This window comes from Dunckerocampus dactyliophorus, chromosome 12 (genome assembly GCF_027744805.1).
Source record: "Dunckerocampus dactyliophorus isolate RoL2022-P2 chromosome 12, RoL_Ddac_1.1, whole genome shotgun sequence".
NCBI lineage: Eukaryota > Metazoa > Chordata > Actinopteri > Syngnathiformes > Syngnathidae > Dunckerocampus > Dunckerocampus dactyliophorus.
In genome coordinates this window covers 25,864,931-25,888,484 of record NC_072830.1, presented here as the reverse complement: position 1 = coordinate 25,888,484, position 23,554 = coordinate 25,864,931, and the positions used below count along the sequence as shown (strand labels likewise).

The 23,554-nt window shown below is 41.0% G+C and overlaps 1 protein-coding gene across 3 annotated transcripts in view; it reads right to left on the bottom strand.

Moving 5' to 3' along the window:
* The window catches only part of LOC129191563 (cGMP-dependent 3',5'-cyclic phosphodiesterase), a 166,773-nt gene that overhangs the window by 105,059 nt on the left and 38,160 nt on the right, over positions 1–23,554 (bottom strand). For 2 of the 3 annotated variants that reach the window (XM_054795021.1, XM_054795019.1), the window contains exons 1-2: positions 3,465–3,630; positions 3,214–3,301 (exon numbers count right to left, since the gene is read on the bottom strand). Coding sequence is in view for 2 of the 3 variants with exons in the window: in XM_054795019.1 (XP_054650994.1) it covers positions 3,214–3,301; positions 3,465–3,499 (123 nt within the window). In the remaining variant the exon portion in view is untranslated. Of the gene's footprint in view, positions 1–3,213; positions 3,302–3,464; positions 3,631–23,554 lie in introns of those variants that run through there. The other variant, XM_054795020.1, reaches the window with a different exon arrangement.

Here is a 23,554-nt window from a genome sequence, read left to right as displayed (position 1 = left end):
ACGTAGGCATGTTACATCTCGCCTGTTGTCATCAAGTCGGTTAATGTCTATACTGTATATCAGTGGTGTGCAGTCAGGGCCAGCAAAGCCTTTTCCGCTGGCCTAAACACTATCAGAAGCACTGACCTACATTTACAACTTAAATCTTAGTATTTTTACATTAAATTGTACTCATTTATTCCCAACTGTCTAATATCTTCATTAAGTAGCGTCTCTCCTGGCCGTACTCCTTCAAGTGGTGTATGTGTATGTTCAGGTTTTTGTTGTCCAATCCAATTTCAGCTTCTATTCTATGTGTTGCCATATCAATGTCATCTGCCCAGGGCCTTCAGGATCAGGAGTGCTGGCCCATATAACTTAAACACTGGAAAAGCAATAGGGCTTTTTCTTTTAGATCAGATTTCAGCTTCGCCAGCGAACCGGCCTAAAATAACATCAGAATTTGTCTGCCCTCTGATGTGTTGAATCCTAGTCAGGGTGAATGGCAACGTTCTGCAATATATATTGTTATTATTATATTGTTATTATTGTCATGATTTGATTGTTCTCTTTGTCCATCATTCATTTGTCGTGTAAAATCGCTAAAACTGTATGTTATTCAGTAGTCTTCAAATGGAGGATAGTTTGGCCACAGACAACAGTGCTGCTCCCTGCTGCACATTTCAATGGGAATCAACTCTGAGTGCACGGTGTCATGTGAGGCTGATGTGAAATACAGTAGAATGGTTACTGGTTAGCTACATCTTCAGATGGATCTATTAGTGTTATTGTCTTTTGTCTGAAAGGAAAAACACGTTATGGAATTAAGCAATTGATTATTTTCAGGGTGAGCTGAAAAGTAATTAAAGAGGAGGACATACGGAATAATCTGTCAGATGCTACATCAATATTTGAGCTGTGTCCTGTTTTTTTTTTTTCCTTGATGAAGACAATGAACCGCTTCCTGCTCACCCGGTGGATATCAGACTGCAAAAACAGATCATCGCTAACAGCCCTTTTATATAATCAGAAGAGAAAATGTAGAAAAACAGCAAGGATTTTGATCATGACACTGAGCTTCCATAATAATAACAGGTCTTGGCAGTCAGAGTTTTCCTCTGATAGCTCATTCCTCATGTTCCTACTTCCCATAAAACCAGACCATAATTGATTTATAACAAAAAAAACGTAACCTTACAAACACACATCCAGACAGCCTGTCAGGCTCTTTAGGATGCAGCACACAAACACACTTACATTTAGATTTGATAAGCTTGTCTTTTACTTTTTCATCATTCAGAAGACTTCAGTGCAATTAATTGGAGTAGAGATAACATAACTCGAATCATATAATAAAGTAATAAACACATTAGTTCATTCATTTCGTTCAATCCATCAAGAGGCCAAGGGGAAAGCGCCTGCATCTCGAACATCATCAGCAGCCATAGGAGCATGTCTTCATGGAATGCTTGGTTATTTCAAGTGTATGCATTAGAAAGCACATTGGTTTGCCAGCATGCTGCCTCGCCACTTCCCCACAGTCTCTTTATAATAGAGCATTCAACGAGTGACACTCATTTGATCATTTGCTCACTTGCATCATGAACATTTCATGTCTCACTTGGACCAGTGAGCAATATTGAAGACCGCTGTGTGTGATTTATATGAAATGGCTATTAGTTACAAGTCAACAAGTCGTCGATTTGGTAAAACGATCCATAATTTCGGCCCCAAGCTATAAACAAATATTTTTCTTATAGAATTTTAGTCTGCAGCTCACACACATGCATGTAAGAGCGACATGATTCCCTGACAAATTAATCCCCACATCTGCTCTGCTGAGAGCTGAGAGGAGATTAACCTGCTGCTTTTGCTGCCTCAACGGTTCAAATGTGTGCATGCAGTGTGCAAAAACCCACATACTGTGAAAACCTTAACACGCGCCAGCACACCACCGATCCACAGTCACGTACACCTTTGTCATTGTTATCAACCGAAATTTAAAGTGACATGACTGAAACGTGAACATGTCAAATTCACTCAGGCAACACCAGAAGGTGGCGCAGCACTCGATGCAGCTGGCACTTCCAAAGATTTCAACTCATGGTGACACCTCAGCAACGAGGCAAAATCGGAATGCTGTTAAACCAGGTTTTCAGCGTCATAGACTGACTACGGATGTACGTATGTGGAGGCCTGACTCACAACAGCACAGTAACCACGGATAGCAACATTACACGCATGCCTCAACATGAACACACACACACACAAACGCACGGTAGCGGCTGCATAAATAAAGCTTAAGTAAATATACTAAATTAAAGAGAAAGAGGAGGGGAACCACAGGAAAGTAAGTACTCTAACAATCATCTTTTCTCTTGTGTGCATGTGTGTGTGATGAGTGCACATGTGCATGAATCGCAGTGAGTGTGTATACGCACAGGTAATTGGATCTGAGCGAAACACGTTGACACTGGCAGCCAATCAAACCTTTCTTTCGGTTTCATTATAGCTTTTAATTTGAAATGCAGATGGAAGCACACACTTGTTGCACATGCTGATACCAAGCGATTTATGTGTGTGTGTGTGTGTGCGCGTGTGCGTGTGTGTCGGGCGAGGACAAAAAAAGGTCATTTTAAATTGAATGCCTCTGCTTGTATGTCTCTAATCAACCAAACGCAAAAGAAGTTAAAAAAAAAAAAAACAACAACATTGGTTGTATTCCTCTGAGGTTTGAATGAACAGCTCGAATCAACAGAGACTGAAACACATCCAGTCCGGAGATGACGGAGATGATAGTGCAAGCATTTAGCCACCACTCAAACAATACGGTCACTGGTTTTAATTTCCTCCCTCTCGTCTTGATGAGCGTTTTATGTTTTATGATTATTATCTGCACCCTTACACTCACACACACCCCTCCCTCCAAACAGGAGCAGGTCCCCAGGGCAAGTGAGAAGAATCACACACATTCAGTCAAGAGGGAGAGAGATGGCTGCAGCAACAGGAGCGCTGACTTACCTCGCCTGGGAAAAGAAAGTTTATCGCTTCACAAACATGAATGTGTGACATTGAGACGGCTTGCATAAAACAAGAGTTTCACCATCGGCTTTTGGTTGTGTCAGACTGGATAAGGGTGATGAAAATAAATACAGAAGAGGTTGGCAAGCATGCAGCATCCTGTTTAAGTTCCTGCTTTGACAGCATGTGGAGAGGAGACAAGACTGGTCTTACCTGGACTTGTTCGGACGTGGTGGACTGTCTGCTTGTCAGGCCAGGAAGTGAACTCTCCTCAGGATGCAGCAACACCTGCTGACCGCGTCTGCAGGTATATGAAAAAAAAAGACATGTTAGGACACATGTTTTTGTCTTTGCCAGAGTCAAGAGTTTGTAAAAAACACGCTCACAAACATCTAAAAACTGCTGGAATTTAAACGTGTGTGCAGGAGAATGCGTGGTAAAAGGTATGTGTGTTCAGCCCTTACAGGTCCTTTCCTTCCTTCCTCTCCAACGCGGTCATGTCATCTCCACCTGTCGTACGCAGAGAGAGCGCTGGAGTCACACACACATTGGCGCGCACGGCGAAGCGGCGATGCACACACAGCACTGCCTGAGACACACGCTGGTGCACTGACACCAAGAGCTGCGACGCACAGAGCCCAAAGTGAACATGGTCCCTCCTCCTCCTCTCTCCTCCCACCCCCCTCGTTCTGCTCATCCTCAGGGTCTTACTGCCTCTATTAACCTTCGCCTTGTTTCACTTTCTTGCTGTTTATGCCAGCAGGATTCAAACAAAGATGTTCGCATACACCAGCAGCAAAATCTTGCAGGGAACAAAAAGTAGAGGATACATGAAAATGCTTCATGTCAATTTTCAAATCCTACATTACCTTAAAACTGTCCAATCCCAAAAAAGTCATTTTTCTCTCTCATATTTCAAACTAAAATAAAATAAAAATGTTAGCTAGATGATCACTGCCTGTCAGTCACCAAATGCAGCAAACAATACATTACAGTATATCTGGTACATCCGGCGTAAACATAACGCCACATTTCAGAAAAACAGTAAAATATGGTGGTGGTAGTGTGATGGTCTGAAGCTGTTTTGCTGCTTCAGAACCTGGAAGACCAGTTGTGATAAATGGAACCATGACTTCTACTGTCTACCAGAAAATGCTGAAGGAGAATGTCACCTGTTCGTGACCTCAAGCCGAAACCAACTTGGGTTCTGCAGCCGGACAATGATTCAAAACACACCAGCACGTCCACCTCTGAATGGCTGAAGAAAAACTACATGGAGACTTTGGAGCGGCCTAGTCAAAGTCCTGACCTGAATCCTACTGAGATGCTGTGGCACAACCTTAAAAAGGCGCTTCATGCTGGAAAACCCTCCAATGTGGCTGAATTACAACAATTCTGCAAAGATGAGTGGGCCAAAATTCCTCCACAGCGCTGCAAGAGAGAGCTAATGCAAACACTTGATTGCAGTTGTAGCTGCTAAGGCTGGCCCAACCAGTTATTAGTTTTAGGGGGCAATCACTTTTTCACACATGACCATGTAGGTTTGGATCTTTTTTCTCCCTTAAATACAAAATTTCATTTAAAAACTGCTTTTTGTGTTCAGTCGTGTTGTCATTGACAACACAACACATTGTTGTCATGATATGTACAGTATACCTGTACATATATTTTTTAGTTTTAATTGGTTTTATTTATTTTAGTTTTTATATTTGACCTACTTCTTGTATTTATTGCTTTTATTGTTTTTACTTCTTATTTCAAATATTTTACTGTTTTAAGTGTCTTTTAGTTTTTACTGTAGTAATTTGTATTTTTACGTCTTATTATATATGGTTTATTATTTACTCGTCTGTGCAGCACTTTGGAAACAGTGTTTATAAAATGTGCTATATAAATAAAGTGGATTGAATTGGATTGGATGATCTGAAAAATTCAAGTGTGACAAAAATGCAAAAAAAACACGAAATCAAGAAGGGGGCAAACACTTTTTCACACCACTGCATCGTGTATAATCACCTCAAAGAGAAATAACAACCCAAATAAATCATCAGGGGCCCAACTTTAATATGGCAATCATTCTCTTGGTGAGTGTATGGGAACTTCCCACTGCATCTGTGCATACGACAAGTTGATCTGCAAATGACTATTGGGTGAACATATCATCAAGCATGGAGTAAGCCAACAGATAGTCTAATGTATTCCATCAGCCTGATGGAAATGGTGATTAGTGCAAGGTAATGGCAACTGAATAATGGCATAATCAGCATTTAGATTTCTCTAAGGCTGGTTTTGCACTACATGCTTCAAGTGGCACCATTTCAGTTTCATTTCTTCCATGAGGCCTGGCGTAAATATAAGACGAAATGCACTGAATCAAATCGGAATCGAGCCTTGGTTCAAATGTGGAGAAAAGATATCTGCTAATCACAAAGACGGGATAGAGTATAGTGTGTAGTTGTCTAAAAATACACAAAGTGATGACATGCACGCATGTGCATCTCGTCCCATTTGTTTCTGTACTGGCAGAAACAAAAAAGATAAAACAAAATAAAATACAGGAACTAAATCCTAATCAACCACATACTGTTGAAGTGTAAATACTGTACAGTCAAAGACATCACCAGAAGAACGCTTCCAATTTACAACAAATGATATGTTGTGTTGTACACTGGTCACGACGTGGCAGTAATGTTACTGTAATGTTCAACAACGTCACAACAACAGGCTTTTATTGCAGGTTTGAATTATCTCACTACAGGCACAATAATCCCTAATGAATAATCTTGAATAAAAATACACTCAACTCTGAACCTCTGACGTCACTTCCTGTCAGCCCGCCACACACAAGTCACACACGAGTCTTATTTACGGTATGTCTTAAATGGCTTGTTTGCTCTTATTATGTCTACCATATTGGGTAATATGAGTGTAAATGGTGTTATTTCATGTCTAGAGGGCTCTAACAATGTTAAAAACTATATTTAGAAGATCGTTAACAGGTTTTCTATGCTCTAACTATGAACAAATTTGACTTATAAATAAGGTATCCTATTTTGTGGAAATTCACTTATCACGGTCAGGTCTAGAACCAATTAATAGCGATAAACGAGGGATTACTGTATTCATCATAGCAATACACACTAGCACTATCAAGTAGGTTTCTAGTCCCGGGAGCATGGGATGTAATGTTATTAATATTCACTAGCAAAATAATCTTCACATACTGTAATGTCTAGCGCTGGCATTGCAATTGTTTGTATCTACTCCTGTTTGAATGAAATTGTAAACTGTCCTTGAGACTCCTTTACTCATTTCACAGCTAAAAGAATCCGGGTGGTCTTTCGCTCTGTAAAAGTGCCGGTCCTAACATGTTCTATTTTCACACGTGCGGTCGTCGTACATAAAAGCAATCAAATGCGATTTATTTATTATGTGCTGTGTAAAACTAAGGAAGGAACAACATCAAATTAAAAGCACAAATGAATACAGATCCACCATCCATCAGTACGAGCATTGAGTTTGGTTTTCTGCAGCAAGATTCTAACGTAGCTGTTTCATTTTTTAAATGAAATATTGGCCCATATTTCCAAAAATGTATATTTATTTAAATAAAATGTAATTAAGCTATTGACTTTTTTATTTGGTTTGTGCCGCATGGTGGCCTAGTGGTTCGCATGTTGGCCACGCAGCCAGGAGATCAAGAAGATCTGGGTTCAAATCTCCGTTTGGGCATCAATGTGTGGAGTTTGCATGTTCGCCCCGTGCGTTTTCTTTAAGTACTCTGGTTTCCTCTCACATTCCAAAAATAGATAGATAGATATTTTATAAACACCATTTTAGGTTAATTGGCGACTCTAAATTGTCCATAGGTATGAATGTGCGCGTGAATGGTCGCTTGTCTATATGCGCCATGTGACTGTCTGGCCACCAGTCCAGGGTGCACCCTGTCTCTTGCCCAAAGTCACCTGGGGTAGGCTCCAGCACACCTGCGACCCTAATGAGGATAAGCGGCATAGAAAATGAATGAATGGATACATTTTGTGGGGGGGGGTTTCAACTGAAAGTGCCTCGTGGACCAGTCCGGTCCCGCCTACGGACCGGTATTGGGCGGCGGCCCGGTGGTTGGAGACTCCTGCATTACAGAACTTTATTTAACACATTTTCCTTCTCATATTCAAGGTTGCAGTGGGAGCTGGATCCTATCCCAGCTGACCTAAAGGTGAAAATTGTGAATCGGGTATTGACGGGAAATCAGCTGGGCTGTGTTGACTATCGTAGAAACATTTTTTCAATTTCATGAAATTGCAATTAGTCAAACATTGTGTGTGGATACATTTGAATTTTTAAAAAGAGGACAAATGACATTGCCTTGTGCATGTTAAGGTGAGTGCGTTTCTGTGGCTGCTTCGTTCTGAAATGCTATTCCAGGGCGGCCAGTGTTGGCTCCAAGCAGCAAGATAAATACAAAGCAAGCCAATGTAATGTTTTTGTTCAATGTAGCAAATCTGTGTCCATTGATACACCTCTCACACACACGCACGCACACACACGCGCACACACAAATGAGGAAGGGCAGCCATTTACACCAAAAAAAAAAAAAACTAAACAAAAAAACAGGACACCGATCCATCTTCATCTGCACCTTTAAACACACTCACTCAAGACTTTGAGAGGTTCATTTTAAGACAGCATTGATCCCAAGTTTTCTATTAAAGGAGGTGTGGTGGGGGTTGGGGGTGGGGGTTAAGTGTTGCTGCTCAAATGCAATCAACACAGAAACCCACCTTGCGCTCACTTACTCAACTGCAGTCGCCATAACCACAGTGCAGTAGACCATAATTAGCCTTACCTGGAAAAGAGTGAATAACCTTGGTGTGCTGTCCGTGTGTGGGGGGGGTGGGTGTGCATCAGCATGTGTGTGATTAGTCCATCTAAATCAACATGTCACACCACAAATTGGCCACAATGCAATTATGCGAGTGAGTGACATACACAAAGCAATGATTGAAAGTGCATATGTACAAACATATGTGTGTGTGTGTGTGTGTGTGTGTGTGTGTGTGTGTGTGTGTGTGTGTGTGTGCTCCCATAAAGCACTGGCATGATTGAACGTTCTAAATGGTGAAGGTGCACTCAGGGGAAAAGGGCTAATCTACATAATGGTGGCGATATATTAACAGCAGCCTGACACACGCACGCACACACGCACGCACGCACGCACACACGCACGCACACACGCACACACTGATTCACTGTCGCATCCTTAGACCAATCACTTCTTTTCTCTGTAAAAATCGAACTCTGATTCAAAATGTGGTATTTCATCTTACTGCTAAAAAGACTCAAAAGATGAAATAAGAAAAAAAAGAGTGACTGCCTTAATGCTTTTCGGTAATAATATTAATAACTACGGTTAATTTACTTTTACATTGTATGACAGTTACAAATCAAATTTCTATTTAAAATTTGACTTAAAACATTGCCTGTAAACTTGCTGACACACCTTGAATCTGGCTGTGATGTAAGTCGAGTTTTGGTCGGATCTTAGACCTAAACTATAACTGAATGAAATCCTAAGTTACTTACACTGGACAGAGACCACATGAAGCAGGAAGTAGAAGCGCTGCTTAGTTATTACTGTCACTTTCATAGGGGCAGATGCTTTAACATGCTGAAGGATACAATAATTAACCTTAATGATGGCCGTGATAGTCCAACATAAAATACCAAAAGTTCTGGCAATGTTGCTTGATGCTTCTCCTCTCTTTTCTTTACTTTTCCGTGGCGCATTTCCACCAGAAGAGCCCCGCCTTACGCTTGGGAGACACAATGAAGTGCAAAAAGTTAATATATAAGCCAAGTTATTCACTCCGTGTAGCTTCAAATGAGGCACATGCGTCCAGAAAGGAGAACATGCACACTCCACACAGAAATGCCCACCGGAAATTCGAAACCCAGGTCTTCCCAATCTCCAGACTGTGACTATGTGGCCAACATGCTAACCACTAGGCCACCGTGCGGCCCCACATTTGTCTAATTGTGAAAAAAAATAAGGGTGGCACTAAAATATCTTACGTATTTGACGTTAATAACGCGATTGGAATGACATCTGTGATCACAACACGGTCATTACAGTTTGTTGAAGATTTTGTAGCAATATGTGCTGATGCTGACGTCCCATTAGAAAAGTTAGCTAAGCTACATCCACTTCTCAATTACTGGACAAAATGGGCCAATGATGGATTGCATCAATAAATGTAAGGATTTTTGCAATTTATTCACTAAACCAAATAGTACCCACTCTATGCTGGTAAAATAAGTGGAAAAGGTAAAAATATGAATTAAATTTGGGAAAAAATAAAACTTCATAGGTTTTCATAGGGCCCGAAGAGAGAAAAAAAAAAAGTCATATATAACATTTAATACTATATAGTATTTTGCCGTACTTTGGTCATTTTAAGCATTACCGGAACATCCTTCCTGGGTGCATTGATTTCACACAGCAACATAGAAACGAACGCTACACCTAGCGTTAACTTTTCCGCACTCAAAAATAAAAACACAGCGGCAACTCCAATATTCGTTAGCTTTCGGTAGAGGCCTGATGCATTGTGAGCTCAGTGCTGACGCGCGCTGAACAACTGTGTGGTGAAGCTAGTTGCTAGCCAGCTAGTAGCTAAGGCGAGGTGTTAATTCGGCAGTAACATAGTTGTTTGGTGTTAATAATAACGTTAACAATAATAATAATACCAATATTGCTGTAGCTTGGTTAATATGCAGGTCACATTACAGTATACTGTATGTAAATGAAGCGTTTTGGGCTCCATTATAGGCGGAATAGGCGCGTCCCATTTACGCGCATTCTGCTTCATGGAAATAATACAATACGTGCGGAAATAATAGCACAATGGTGTATACAACATGCAGCTGAAGGAGGTGAAAATGACTTTACCTTATCGTTGCAAAATATATCTTTTATCCAGACAAGTAGTAAAACAACAACAGGAAAGTAACAATGACACACCCTGCACATACAGTGCATGTGCATGTACGTAATCAGATCAACTCAGTGAGATAAAACAGTGAGCTGCATTGTCTGTATCGATAATCTAAAACCTTACTGAGCTGCTCTCAAAGCAACGCAAACCTACAATAGCATTCGCCGAAGCACAGAAGTCACAAAGGTTGAACTGTTCACAAAAATGAAAAGAAAACCATTGAGCATTTGTGTGTATGTTTGACCACACGGGGCCAAGCGGCGGTTTCTGCAATCAGCAGAGTACGCTCAGACAAGAACAAGACAGTAGATTGCAATGCATGGCCTTTATTGCCAAGCGACACACAAAAACAAAAGACAGAAATTCCGGTCTTGATAACTGCCAGTTAACCCCCGGTGCAACGATGCACAACAGCACAAGTCAATTCAATCAACAAGCCGAGCTCAGTGACAGAGATCGTAACACCAACGTTCGAGGGCGAGGAAATGCTTCAACTACGACTCAAACCTCCAAAAAGAAAAAGACCTACCTCTAACACAGGAGTCCGTTAGTTAGATAGCAGGTGTTTGATGATTATGTGGAGTAGGCTCTGTTTAGAATGATGGAAGACATGATGATTAGAATGGATAGGATGCTAACATTTGCATTCAGGACTGGAGGGAAACGTTAAACAGCAAAATCAAAAGGTGAATTTCTCTATCCACATTTTGATACTCATCGTTAATGAAGTTTTTTCTCAGCATATCTTTCTTAATTTAATATTTCATCTACGTGTTTGACATTGGTATGAAATTCTAAACGATCTGTGCCAGCCTGATTTTTTAACCCCGCCCTAAGCTCCACCCTGACTTGCACACTACTACCGCTTGCAGCTCAAATGAAACTGTCATTGAATTACATTACAGCCATGCCGCCGTTTTTGTTGTTAATTTGTTCCCAAAGGTTCGAGGAAAATGGAAACGCATGAAAACCGTGGAGATTTTTCCCATAGGAAATAATGAAAATCCAATGAATCTGTTCCAGACACACACAAAAAATACATTTTATAGAGAATAATTATAGTTTTCGGTGTAACAAAAAGGGTGTGAAATAACTATAAATGACGAATGGATGAAACTTATTGTTGATGCGGACTTCCGAGACAACGTACGAAAATTAACCTTGGCTGCAGATGCAAAAGCTTTAACCTTTTGAACGCATATTGTTTTGAGAAGCCAAACTCTTTACTTAACTGTCCCCAGCAACTAAGTGGAACTATGTTGTTCATCACAGCGATCTGACCACAACTGGACTTAGGAGACCAAGTGGGGGGTAAGTCGCTGTTACTGGACTACAATGCTGATGGGGATGTCATCCAACTTCATGTCAGAAAATCTGAACTATCCCTTAATGGCTTATACTGTATTTGTATTTATTTTATTTAGTCATTTTTATGCTTGAAAATGCTTCATTTGGGCAAAAAATATGCATAATTTGCTTAAATATGCATATTTTGTGACACATAGGCTGTCGTCAACCACGAAACAGCATCATTTATTAATGAATTAATGTTTGAAAAAAGTGAGGAAGTGATGTTTGAAGTGCGATGTAGCGAGGGACAACTGTATAATTCTTCACTTTTAGGTACTCACACTGTCGTGGAATAACGGTGCGCACAGACTTAATTGAGTAAAGCACTATTTGTGTCGCACTCAAAAGAAATTAACTCAGGCATTTAGAACATTTTTATATCTTTGAGTGATTGATTGCGCAGTGTTTACTGGGCTGACTTAGTGTGAATGGATGCCTGTCTGCGCCTGTGTGTTCCTGTGATTGACGGCTGACCAGTCCAGGGTGTAGTCCACCTTTATTTGCCTCAAGCCAGAGACTTTACTGAACTTTGTTCATTCCTTAGGGGAAAAAGTTAGATTGTAAATTTATTTTGCCTAATAAAATCACATTAAAACATGGTCATGAATGCCAGCTTGTTTGAGCACAATTGCATTACAAACTAGTTTAAATAAAGTTTAGGAGGACTAATTAAGACGTTGCCAGTGGGAACATTACAGCTACACACTACACGCTTGTCGAGAAAAATGGATACTGTATTTATACAATATATGCTCAGCTGGATGTGTAATTTAATCAGACTGTTGTGATGTTAGGGACCGTGAAGTCAACCTTGTCCGAGTCAGGTTTGACTCTGAGGACTGTCAATCACAGGCAAAGTCCTCGAACTAAGCGAGTACATCTTTTTCCTATACAAACATTTTGTTCAGGGTTATGAAAAAGCTGGAACCTTGCTACTTCTTAAGTCACGGTGGAAATACATGCCCACACCACCGTCCACGCTGCAATCACTTTTCTTAAAATGTATTTGACAACAAAACAAGTTTTCAAACTTAGTCTCATATACAGTACATGAAATCCTTGTGTCTGCGATTATTTTGATTTTTTAACACAGTAGATGGCCTCTGTTCTTCTGTAAAGTCCCGCTGAAAGTCTGTAGACAAATGAAAACCAACGAAAAATACATTTGTATGACGGGTAACTCCATCAGCAGTCTTAAAAAGCACGTACGGTTTTCCTTCGCCACTTTGCGGTTCGGTTTATCAAAATAAGCACTACATACTTAGCTCGTAAACAGGTTTTCTATGCTTTAACTACGAACATATTCCATTTATAAATAAGGAATCCTACTTAGTGGAAATTCACTTATCACGGTTGGGTCTGGAAACAGTTAACAGCGATACAAGTGGGGTTACTGCAATAAGATAGATGGAGGGCGGACACCAGCGTGTTTTTTGATATTAATATTTTTGCAATTGCTATATTTATATGGGATTTTTTTCTTCAGTTTTCATTGGCTGTGTTACATTGCGTAAATTAAAGAAATACAATATTGAAAAAATGCACTGGTCAGTTGCAGTTGGGGAAGGCAGTCTACATTTGGCTGGTGTTTGTAGAAGCAGGAGCGCAATTACTTTCTTTCTTTTTAAAATAGCGCTCATCGAGTGTGTAAATCAATTGGCAAACCCAAGAACGCTACCAACGCTTAACTCAAACGGGTGCCCCAAATGTTTGGGCGAAAGTGGTTTCAAGCTTCTGTATGCAGTTTCTGTCAGTTATCTAGTAGGTTTCATCGACACATAAGAATATACAAGGAAAATAATCAACATACATGAACGTATGAAGGGGTGTTTTTGTGTTTGTGAAGGATCGCCCTGTCCAGGAGATCTGCTTCCTTCCTGGCGCACACACACACTTCCTTCCTTCATTGGCCATTGCTGTCTATGTCAAAGGTGGGCAGTGAAAGCGCCAAAAACAGGACAGCGAGTGAAATAAAGTTGGTAAGACGAGGATAGAAACGGAGAAAGACGGCAAACCTGATAACGAGAAGTTAAAGATCTTAAGGAGGGGGGGAACAAGACCCTGCCAGTCAGTCAAGCCGCGGGAAATAGCGACCTGGGTTCAAAAGCTAATAGGTGTCGCAGCTTACACAAAAGGATGCAGTAGGAGTGACACACACATATAGAAAATGGGAAAAAAAATGGCAAAAGGAGACAAAGGTAAAGCCATTAAAGATTGTAAGATGAAAGGACTGTGGGTGAAGAAAGCTGCTTGGAAAGGACAAGAGCAAGGAAGCAAAAGCAGTGTTGGAGAAAAAGGAAAGACTGCAGCAACAAAGCTGCCTTTGACAACAACTGAAAAATCCTATCTGGAGGAGTCATGCAGGGGCAGGAGAAAAAGGGGAAGCAAACAACTGCAGCAAACATAAACAAAACCTCCCCCTCGTTGCACCACCACTTTCTGACTTGATTCCTTAAAAGTTGTTACAACTGTTGTGGGAGCAAGATTGTCACTCCACTTTGTCAAACATTGTCACGTTTGTGGACTACAGGCTGAATATTTATGCATCACTGCAGTGTGTGTGTGTGTGTGTGTGTGTGTGTTTGTGTGTGTGCGTGTGTGTGTGTTGGGGGGTGTAACACATTATAAAAGCGAAGCTGTTTTGGGAATTATGTAAGTCAGTGCTTCTCAAATAGTGGGGCGGGTCTCCCTGGGGGGTCGCGGTGAGCCGCCGGCTATTGGGGGGTGCATGAGAGGCAACGAGGACTTTAAATATCAGCGCAGACCTGCCGACAGGCTGTACAGTTCAGATAAATATATAAATACACTGTTTATATACTGGCGGGGGGCGGGAAAGCATTTCTGTCCCCCAGTGGGGTCATGAGAGAAAATAATTGAGAACCACTGCTTTAAGTTGATTCCATTAACTCAGTCCGCATTTGTTACGCCTCTCACTGTTAATTGGGTTTCTGTTTAAGTCCCACCTTGTGTGTGTGTGTGTGTGTGTGTATACACACACACACACACACACACACACACACAGTGCAGCAAGGTGGGTATATATACATACATACATATATATATATATGTATATATGTATATATACATACATACATATATATATATACACATACATACATATATATATATACACATACATACATATATATATATATATATATATATATATATATGTATGTATGTATGTATATATAATCATGTATTTATAATGTATGTATATATAATGTGTATATAATCCTGTCATTTATCTTTCTTTCAACAAAATACAGTAAAAATGGGCATATTTCACACAGTGAGACATGGTGATTAATCATGATTAATTAATTTGAGAACCGTGATTAATCTGATAAATTAATATAAATAAATGATAAATAAATGTTCATCATTTGACAGCCGTAATTAAAAGTTTAAAAAATCTTTCTGCGTAACATCGCGTGACGTCTGTGTACTAAACATCCCGTGTTACACTGTGGACGCCTGCAGTTTGTATTCCAGTGCGCAAAATAGTCCCCAAATTAAAAAAAAAAAAAATTAAATTAAACAAAAAAAAAAGACAAAACAAAGGAAGCCTAACACCACCACCATTCCTCCATTTTGCCGTACAACACCGAAGACATCTGACTCTGTGCTGTAATTACTGACAATGACAAGAATGGTTGTGTGTGTGTGTGAGCACATGGTATGTGTGTGAGTGCGTGAAAATCAAAAACAGGATGACTAAGATTGGTTGCTATGGTACCACATCTTCCTGAGGTGCAATAATCACAGAACACTATATTCCTTACAATTTCCACTCCGTAATGAAGCAGTGAATCCACTGAACTGCTCTGAACCTGGTCGGCACCAACACACACGCACGCACACGCACGCACACGCACGCACGCACGCACACACGGCTTTATCATCTCAAAGAAACGCATAACCTCGACTTTTTGTGCAGATGGTGACTCAGAACGACTTCATAAAAATGTGTCTTCTTTTGTATATACTGTAGGTAAAATTGACATTTTAAATTAAAATAATACTTTTCCCCAGAGAAAAGTCTGAAAAAGGCCGGCTTATATTCAGGGTCAGGCCAAACGACTACTCCCCCAAGCGAGTAGAGCCTTTCTTCCTGTCACTCACACACCAGTTGCAGCTGTGACACAGAGACACACTGGAAAAAAAGTGTCCCAAAGGTTGGGCAAGTTTGAAAATGTTCAACTTTTTAAATGTAATTTCATTCATTATACTGATTCTAATCTTTCCAGGGAAAATGAATGTACACTCTGTTGCATATAATGTGTGGCACACCGCAGTGAACCAGACCGTAGACACATGCAGGCAGGCAAGGGGAGATGTCAGAGTGAGTGGGCACACACACGGTGACTGCATCTCACAGCTTAGACTGCCAAGGTTCTGTGCTCTGCTCAAAGGCACCTTGACACGGTCAGGTGGTAGCCTAGCATCTCTCCAAAAACTAGATTCAAGATTCAAGAGTTTTATTGTCATATGCACAGCACAACTGGTGGTTCTGCTATGCAATGAAATTCTTTTTCTGTTCATTCTCCCAAAAAAGAAAGAAAGAAAAAAACAACATAAGAGACATTAATACAAATAAATAAATAAATAAAGTGCTATGAGTGTGTGCGTGTGTTGCGTGCGGCGTGTGCGAGTGCTTCGTTGAGAAGCCTGATGGCCTGTGGGTAAAAGCTGTTTGCCAGCCTTGTGGTCCTGGACTTCAAACTCCTGTAGCGTCTGCCTGACGGTAGGAGTGTGAATAATGAGTGTTGTGGATGTGTGCTGTCCTTGATGAGGTTCTGTGTTCTTCGTAGGACTCTAGATTTATAAATGTCTTGCAGTGAGGGGAGGGCTGCCCCAACAATGTTCTGTGAGGTCTTGATCACCCGCTGGAGTGCCTTCCTATCACGTGTTGTACAGTTACCGTACCAAACAGTGATGGAGGCGGTAAGGACACTTTCGAGGATTGTGGTGGGCATGCAGCTCATTTGTTAAATAGCACTTGACAATCAGTTGAGATGTTTTGTCAATGCGGACACCCATCCATCCTTCGTGGGGGTATAGTGGAGCCTATCCCAGCTGACTTTCGGCAAGAGGCGGGGTATACCCTGGACTGGTCGCCAGTATATCGCAGAGCACATATACTGTAGACAAACCACCATTCACACTTACATTCATACCTATGGACAATTTAGGGTTGTCAATTAACCTCAAATACATGTTGTTGAATGTGGGAGTTGGAGTACCCGGAGAAAACCCACGCATGGGGGGAACATGCAAACTCCACACAGAGATGCCCAAGCGGAGATTCGAACCCAGGTCTTCCTGATCTCCTGACTGTGTGGCCAACATGCTAACCATGCAGCCTCAATGCGGAAACATTTTGTTTATTTATGTGGATTTATACGATTGGCTGGCAACCAGTCCAGGGTGTACACTGCCTGTCGCCCGAAGTCAGCTGGGATAGGCTCCAGCATGCCCCCGCGACGCTAAAGAGGAGAAGCAGTATAGAAAATGGATGGATGGATGGATGGATGGATGGATGTGGATTTATTTCACTATTTATTAAGGGCAAGATCTCGCCACCACCCAGATTAAAACGTGACAACATTTCTCGTTTGTAGAAAATCTTGCGGGGCAGCCAGAAGCCAAACAACTATGGTAATGGTAATGGTTTCACGCATCTTGATTGCTTGCTGATTTAATCTTACCCTTCATCCGTTTCACCTCAGCTGCAATGCGCTTGTTCAATGTACAACTGCTCTAGAAGAAATTTAGCTTTATTCAGTATTGAGGTATTTCTTGCCACTTTATGTTATATATTTTAATGTGAGATTTTGAGTTTTATGTATATGTTATTATCTATTACGACTCCGAGAAATATATTTTCGTTTACCCTGTCAATGTCTATGCTGTCAATTTGTATTTGCGCATGTGTATCCTTTTTGTATCTAGGAAATAGCATTTAGTATTACTTAGGTTTAGGGATAGTCTCTTATTATCGAACCATCTTTTTAGTATAGTTAATTCCTCTGTGATTAATTCTCAGATCGATACATTTATTTACAAAGTACCATTATGTAGTCCCAAACAAGCAGCGTCTGACTTAACACCGCCGCTGAAGAAATGCCTGGGCCTCCCCAGTTTTGGGCCAGCAAAACCAAAGTACCAAAAATACGAGGAAATAAAGATGAAAGATATTCTTTGGAGAGTCAGGCCTTTTCTGCAGAGAGTAAGGCAAAGCTGCCTTAGCCTGCCTAAACCAGGAAAAATCTGCATTGAAGAAATGAGCCCTTTAATGGGGTGCAGTCCCATCAGGCATTTTGTTCCAGGCAAGCCATACCCTACAGACTCATAGGTATTATCCTTGCTTCTCTAAATGGTCTGATGATGGATGTGTACCAAGGGAAGGAGACATTTTTGATCAAAAGGTTTGGAACTGAGGCAGCAGCAGTCCTGCGCATGGTTGAAACTGTTCCCACAAGAAGTCGCCTGTACTCCAAACGCTATTTCACATCAATTAACCTCCTGGGTTGGGAATTGCTTGCCAGGGGCCTTCCAGCAATTGGAACCATAACAAAATACCATGTCCCAAAGCCATGTCGGTCGCCTGACGACAATCGGTTAAAAAGAGAAGGGAGGGGAGCAACAGCGAGAGAAGTCCTGAGTTGGCAATCACAAAATGGTATGACAACAAGCCAGTGATGATGCCTCCTACTGCCCGTGGGAAAGATCCTGAAGATGTATCAACTATATGGTCAAAGAAATAGGAAATCCGGGTCCAGGTGAGAAGATCCGCAGTACAAACGGTACAATCACAACATGGGTGGTGTGCAGCTCTGTGACCGCATGCTGAGCTTCTATCACATGACAAGCAGAAACAAGAGATGGACCTTGGGTCATTTCTGTCATGTTGCCATCAACAATTCTTGGATAAAGAGTGATAGCAAAGTGTTGAACCAATCAGCAAAGAACACTGAACTTCAAACTGCTGACCTGCTGAACGACCTATGCCCTGACCACAATGGCAACAGAGTAGATGACAGTGAGGAAAGTGAAGAAGATGAACCACCCACCCAAAAAAGAATTCTACAACCAGAAGCATGGTTAAGTAAGTATGGGGCCAGGCACATACCAGGATGGTAGACTGCAGCCCTGCAGAGAGGTGCCGAAACCAAGGCTGGAAAAGCAAGCGATGGGAGCTGTGAGGGTGGATGCAGAGATGGCTGATGAGTGCATGGATGCGAGGAGGTTTAGAAGTGGGAGGAAAACCACAGCTAATGTGGGCATGCTGTAAAATGTAAAATATATGTATATACCGTCTTTTTATGAGTTGTTTTAGCTCCAAAGAGGTAGGAAATGGTAAAAAGAAATAAACTGAAAGACACCTTTTCCCTTGGGTCCCAGAAGGATGCAGTATAATAGAACATTGTCATTTGATTATGGCGACATCAGATGAGCACTTCTATTGATGAAATACACAACATACAACATTCTAGTCCATGGCAAAACAAAAGCGTGACCTTGCTCCATTAAGAACACGGTGACAAAGCGAGTATAGAGAGAAGAAACCACATGAAAAATACGTGCGCTGACGTAAGGGATCCTACATGGCTGGCTCATTAGCTGGAAGGCACCAGAAAGTCTTTCCAAGCCGTGACGCAGGCTCACAGTCAACAGGTTGACATGAAAACACACAATGGCAATTGTGCGGAAGCCAACACACTTCCACGCCCACACTATGTATGTGCTCTATGCCACAAGTATGACAAATGCATGTGTGCGCATGCACACACACACATACACACCCTTCATCCTACACCCACCACAGCGTAAACAGACATGTTTGACCTCTGTCATCACAGACAAGAAATTCTTCTTTCCTGTTTTCACACTTTTCCTTCCTACTTCCCTTCCTCCAATTATTTCCCTCACTATATCCCTTGCTTCTGTCCTTTATACATTTCTGCTCACTTCAATTATCTGTGTGTGTGTGTGTGTGTGTGTGTGTTGTACAGAACTGCCATGACAGCAGCCCTGCTGTTAGAGTGCCCCCCAGTGTATAAATACCTCAACTGCACCCCATCGCAGAACTTCACAATCATTCTGAGTGATCATAGCTGCATTTAAATATGAATTAATCATTCTTTTCAGGATCACAGGTAAGCCGGAGCTGATCCTAGCTGACTTTGGGTGGTCACATTTAAATATATGTTGTATAATACAAACACCCCCCTACATGTTTTATTTCCCATTGCATCACGAGCATAAATGATTGTGACATTCCCCATTGATCCACTAATGATGATACGACTCAGTGAAGAGGCAACCTTGAATGTTTGTCATTAAAATATCCCAACGCTCCTGAACATGACACGCATGACAGCTGCACCAGCGAATAAAACGTCCTTCTCATCTGCATGGATGTCAGGTAAGACTGCTCCACTCCTTATGTGTCCTAAACCATGGCAAAGGGAATCTGATATTTTTCCTGTGGGGTGGGATAACACAACAAGAAGGAAAACAAAAAGAAGGGCAACTTCTGCACTGATTTCATCCGAATGCAAAGCATCACTTCCAACATGGCTCCACCTCCCAGACATAAACTTCAAAGTCAAGTCTCTCTCTCTTTTACACACACTAAACCACTATAAGGAATAACAATGAGCTTATTGTTTCCATTTCAAAGAAAGGCACCGACCTAAACAGGGGAAGAACGAAACATAGCATCTGTTCCAAATAAGCCACAGAAAAAAAAACAGGAAAAAGACAAGACAGAAAGTGGTCTATCCAATAGAGACTACAGCCGGATTTATAGAATTCTTGGTCCGCAAACATCTTTCTATTTTCAGTCTGGTGGTATTTGTTCTTTGGCAACTCTAAATGATACATACTGTATCTGTCTGAATTTCAGACCTGAGCAACCGACATGGACAAATACGTACATAATTCTAATAATGTGCATGCAAGTCAGTTCTGCTAGCCTTAGCTAAAAGCACCAGTTGCATGCAAAAATGTCCAGTAGAGACAAAGAACTGGATACAGGCGGTGTCCAAAGTTGCCAGCGACGCTGCAGGTTTCAACAAGTCAAATTGAAGACTTGTGAAGACTTTTTTAAGATCACAAGGAATACAATGTAAGACCCAATTCACATCCATACTGGCAAAAAAGTACAATATATCATCATAGATCCACCAGCTGCAACCATGCATTGAATTACATTTTCCACCGAGGGCCACATCCTGAAAATGAAAAGGCTGCGGGGGGCCACTTTGATATTTTTATGTATATTTTAATTTTGTAAAAAGGCTAAAAAAAAAAACCTTTATATGTACTTTTAGACAAGGCTTTGTTTTATTGTTGGTTAATAGTATCCACATTTCAGCGTTTCCTCTTTAAATTTTGATTTAATCTTATTTCTACAAGGTGCCGCAGGCCAATAAAAAACAAACTGCAGGCCACAAATGGCAGACCCCTGCATCAAATTGACTGTTCTTGAATCGGGACATCCCAGTCAAGACGGTAAAAGAAAAATTTAAAACTTACTCAAAATGTCTTTTAGTAAAGCGTCTCAACTCTGAAGCTGTTAATCATGAATATGCTAACATTTGAGTTTACATTTTTTTTAAAAGCACTGATGATGAAGCCTGTCTGATACAAGGGGTGGGGCAAATAATCAATTCTTAGATGCACTGCGATGCGGACGTTGACGTTATTAATCAATTCATAAATGTCAACAATCAAGGCTGACAGAATAAAATAAAACAAGGAACAAAAAGACGGAAAGCAGAAGTGCCGCCCGGACAGTTTATGGTGGTGTATCTACGTGTAAGACGCTACCAAAATGGCTGAGCGTAAACTCCGACCCGCATCCGCTGGATTCAAAGCGAGTAAAAATGAGGTGGACAAGAGCCAGACAATATGCAAGCTTTGTCATACAAGCTTCAAATATTCCGGGAACACGACAAATATGAGAAACCACATCGCACGTTTCCACCCGAACCAGGAAGGAAAAACAGCCAGCTGAAGTTGCTGCCAACCACAGAACCATCGAGCAGGTGATAACAAATTTTCCACCCAACTCGGAAAAGGCGAAGCCAATCACAAAGTCAATCGCAGCTTCTATTGCGAAGGATTTGTATCCTTATCCGTATTCGGCTGTCGAGAAGCAGGGCTTTTGTGCTTTGTTGCGCACTTTGGAACCCAGATACAAAGACTGACACTGCGATTGTGAATAAGGGCAGCCTAGCTTTTTTGGTTATTTATAATATACTGATGCCTGCAAGCATTATGCTTGTATGAGAGCCGCTGGTACAGAAATCGATATTTTGTATGAAAGCTGTTTTTGACTTTGCTATACAGCAAAAATATTATTTTGTCAGCGATACGATGCTGAGGATTTAGTTTGAATTCAAGTCTATTATTTATTTGTGAATAATGGCAGATTTTTTTATGTTGGTTACTCAGAATATGCTGACGTTTGGTAATTTGATACATGCTGACACTGGTGCACTTTACTTTTCCTGCTGGTTCTGTACAATGGGATATGTTGGGAGATGTAACCCTCTAATTATTAAATGATAATGGAAGTAAATTAATCTGTTCCATGTTTATTTTAATTGTGGATCATTATAAATATGCTTTGTTTCAGTAGTACACAGCGGGTAAAAAGAAATTAGATGTAGAAAAAAATTATGTTTGAAAAAATTGACAAACTATTGATCACAAAAAAAGATGCATCGACATGCACTGATAATCGTTTTATCATCGCATCGCTTGCTGGATTTAGAAACGAGACAACAGAAAAAAGTAACGATCAAAAGTCACAATCTCTGTTTAATAAACCGATATTGTCTTATTTACGGCACAGTGTATATTGTTTTTTTTTCCAGTGGATGGCACTGGATAATAGCAGTCTATTGCCCGCCAGAGTACAGATTGTATTGTGAGAGTACATCCCAAATCCTCTAGCTCAGACAGATTAAAGTATAGAAGAAGTGATTCCCCTCCACGATTGAACGTTTTATCTTGTGATTACTGCAGCCACCAGGCCCTTCCTTCGTATTGCTCTTCGTGTCAACTAATGACAAAGTGTGACAAAGCAGCTGTGTGTGTGTGTGTGTGTGTGTGTGTGTGTGTGTGATGGTGCGTATGTGCAGTCATCCAGCTCAAAAGTACTTGGGAAATCATCCCTCTATATCACTTTCATTCTCACCCTTACAGCTGTAACCTGTGCCCTTTCTATTTTTCATTGTAATCCACTGGCAATGTTTCTCAAGTATGTGTTTTGACACTAGCAGAATGATTTGTGAGTGACTCTCGTGACCCTCTATATTACATTCCCTTGCCTCGGGATCGAACACCTCAGTTACACACACATTTACTGACAACACACAGGGGCAGTGTGAACATGTTCCCACAAAATGGTTGGACCACGTATGAGGTACTGCAGGACGTGTATTTAGAGTGAAGGGATGATTACGTGAGTAAATACAAACACAAAGCAGGCACTGATGCAAACAATATCATTTCCCAGCATGCATCAAAAGGTCAGCCTGTACCTCTACGCACACACTTTCATCGTTATTAGCCAGTGATGAACAAGATGAGGAATCCAGTACAAGAAACCAAGTGCTGCTATGACAACGTGCTCATAACACTGCTTATCCTTTCATCAAAAAGCCCATCCTCTTCCTCTGATGTCTCTTTGCTCATTTATTTCTGGTTCTTTCTTCTTTTGCCACTTTTGTATTTTTTCACCAGTTTTTTTTTGTTGGTATCTCTCTTTTCACCCCTGTCTTTCAGTACAAGACTGAGTGGAGAGATAGCAAGGCAGAACAAAAATAATAAGTAGGGGTGTCACAAGACCTCGTGTCACAAGAGCTTGCATAATTAAAACATGACAAGATTTCCCGTTTAGAAAAAAAAAATGTCTCGTGGGCACTAGTCCTGGGACGGTAATAAATTAATCAATCACACAATAAATGAAATTGCACTCTACAATTTTGCCGGTGTTTATATAATGCCATCTGCACCTGTTTTCTTTGTGTCTCTCCTCCAAACAGGCAGGAAGAGAGTTCATTCTGTGCATTGGTTTCGGAAACCTTGGCACGTCTGTTCCATAGAACAACGGCATGAATGGAGTGAGCCCTTTTGTCAGTCATACAGTCTCTTAGTCTCAGTGGGTGGAGGCGGGGCTAGCATAC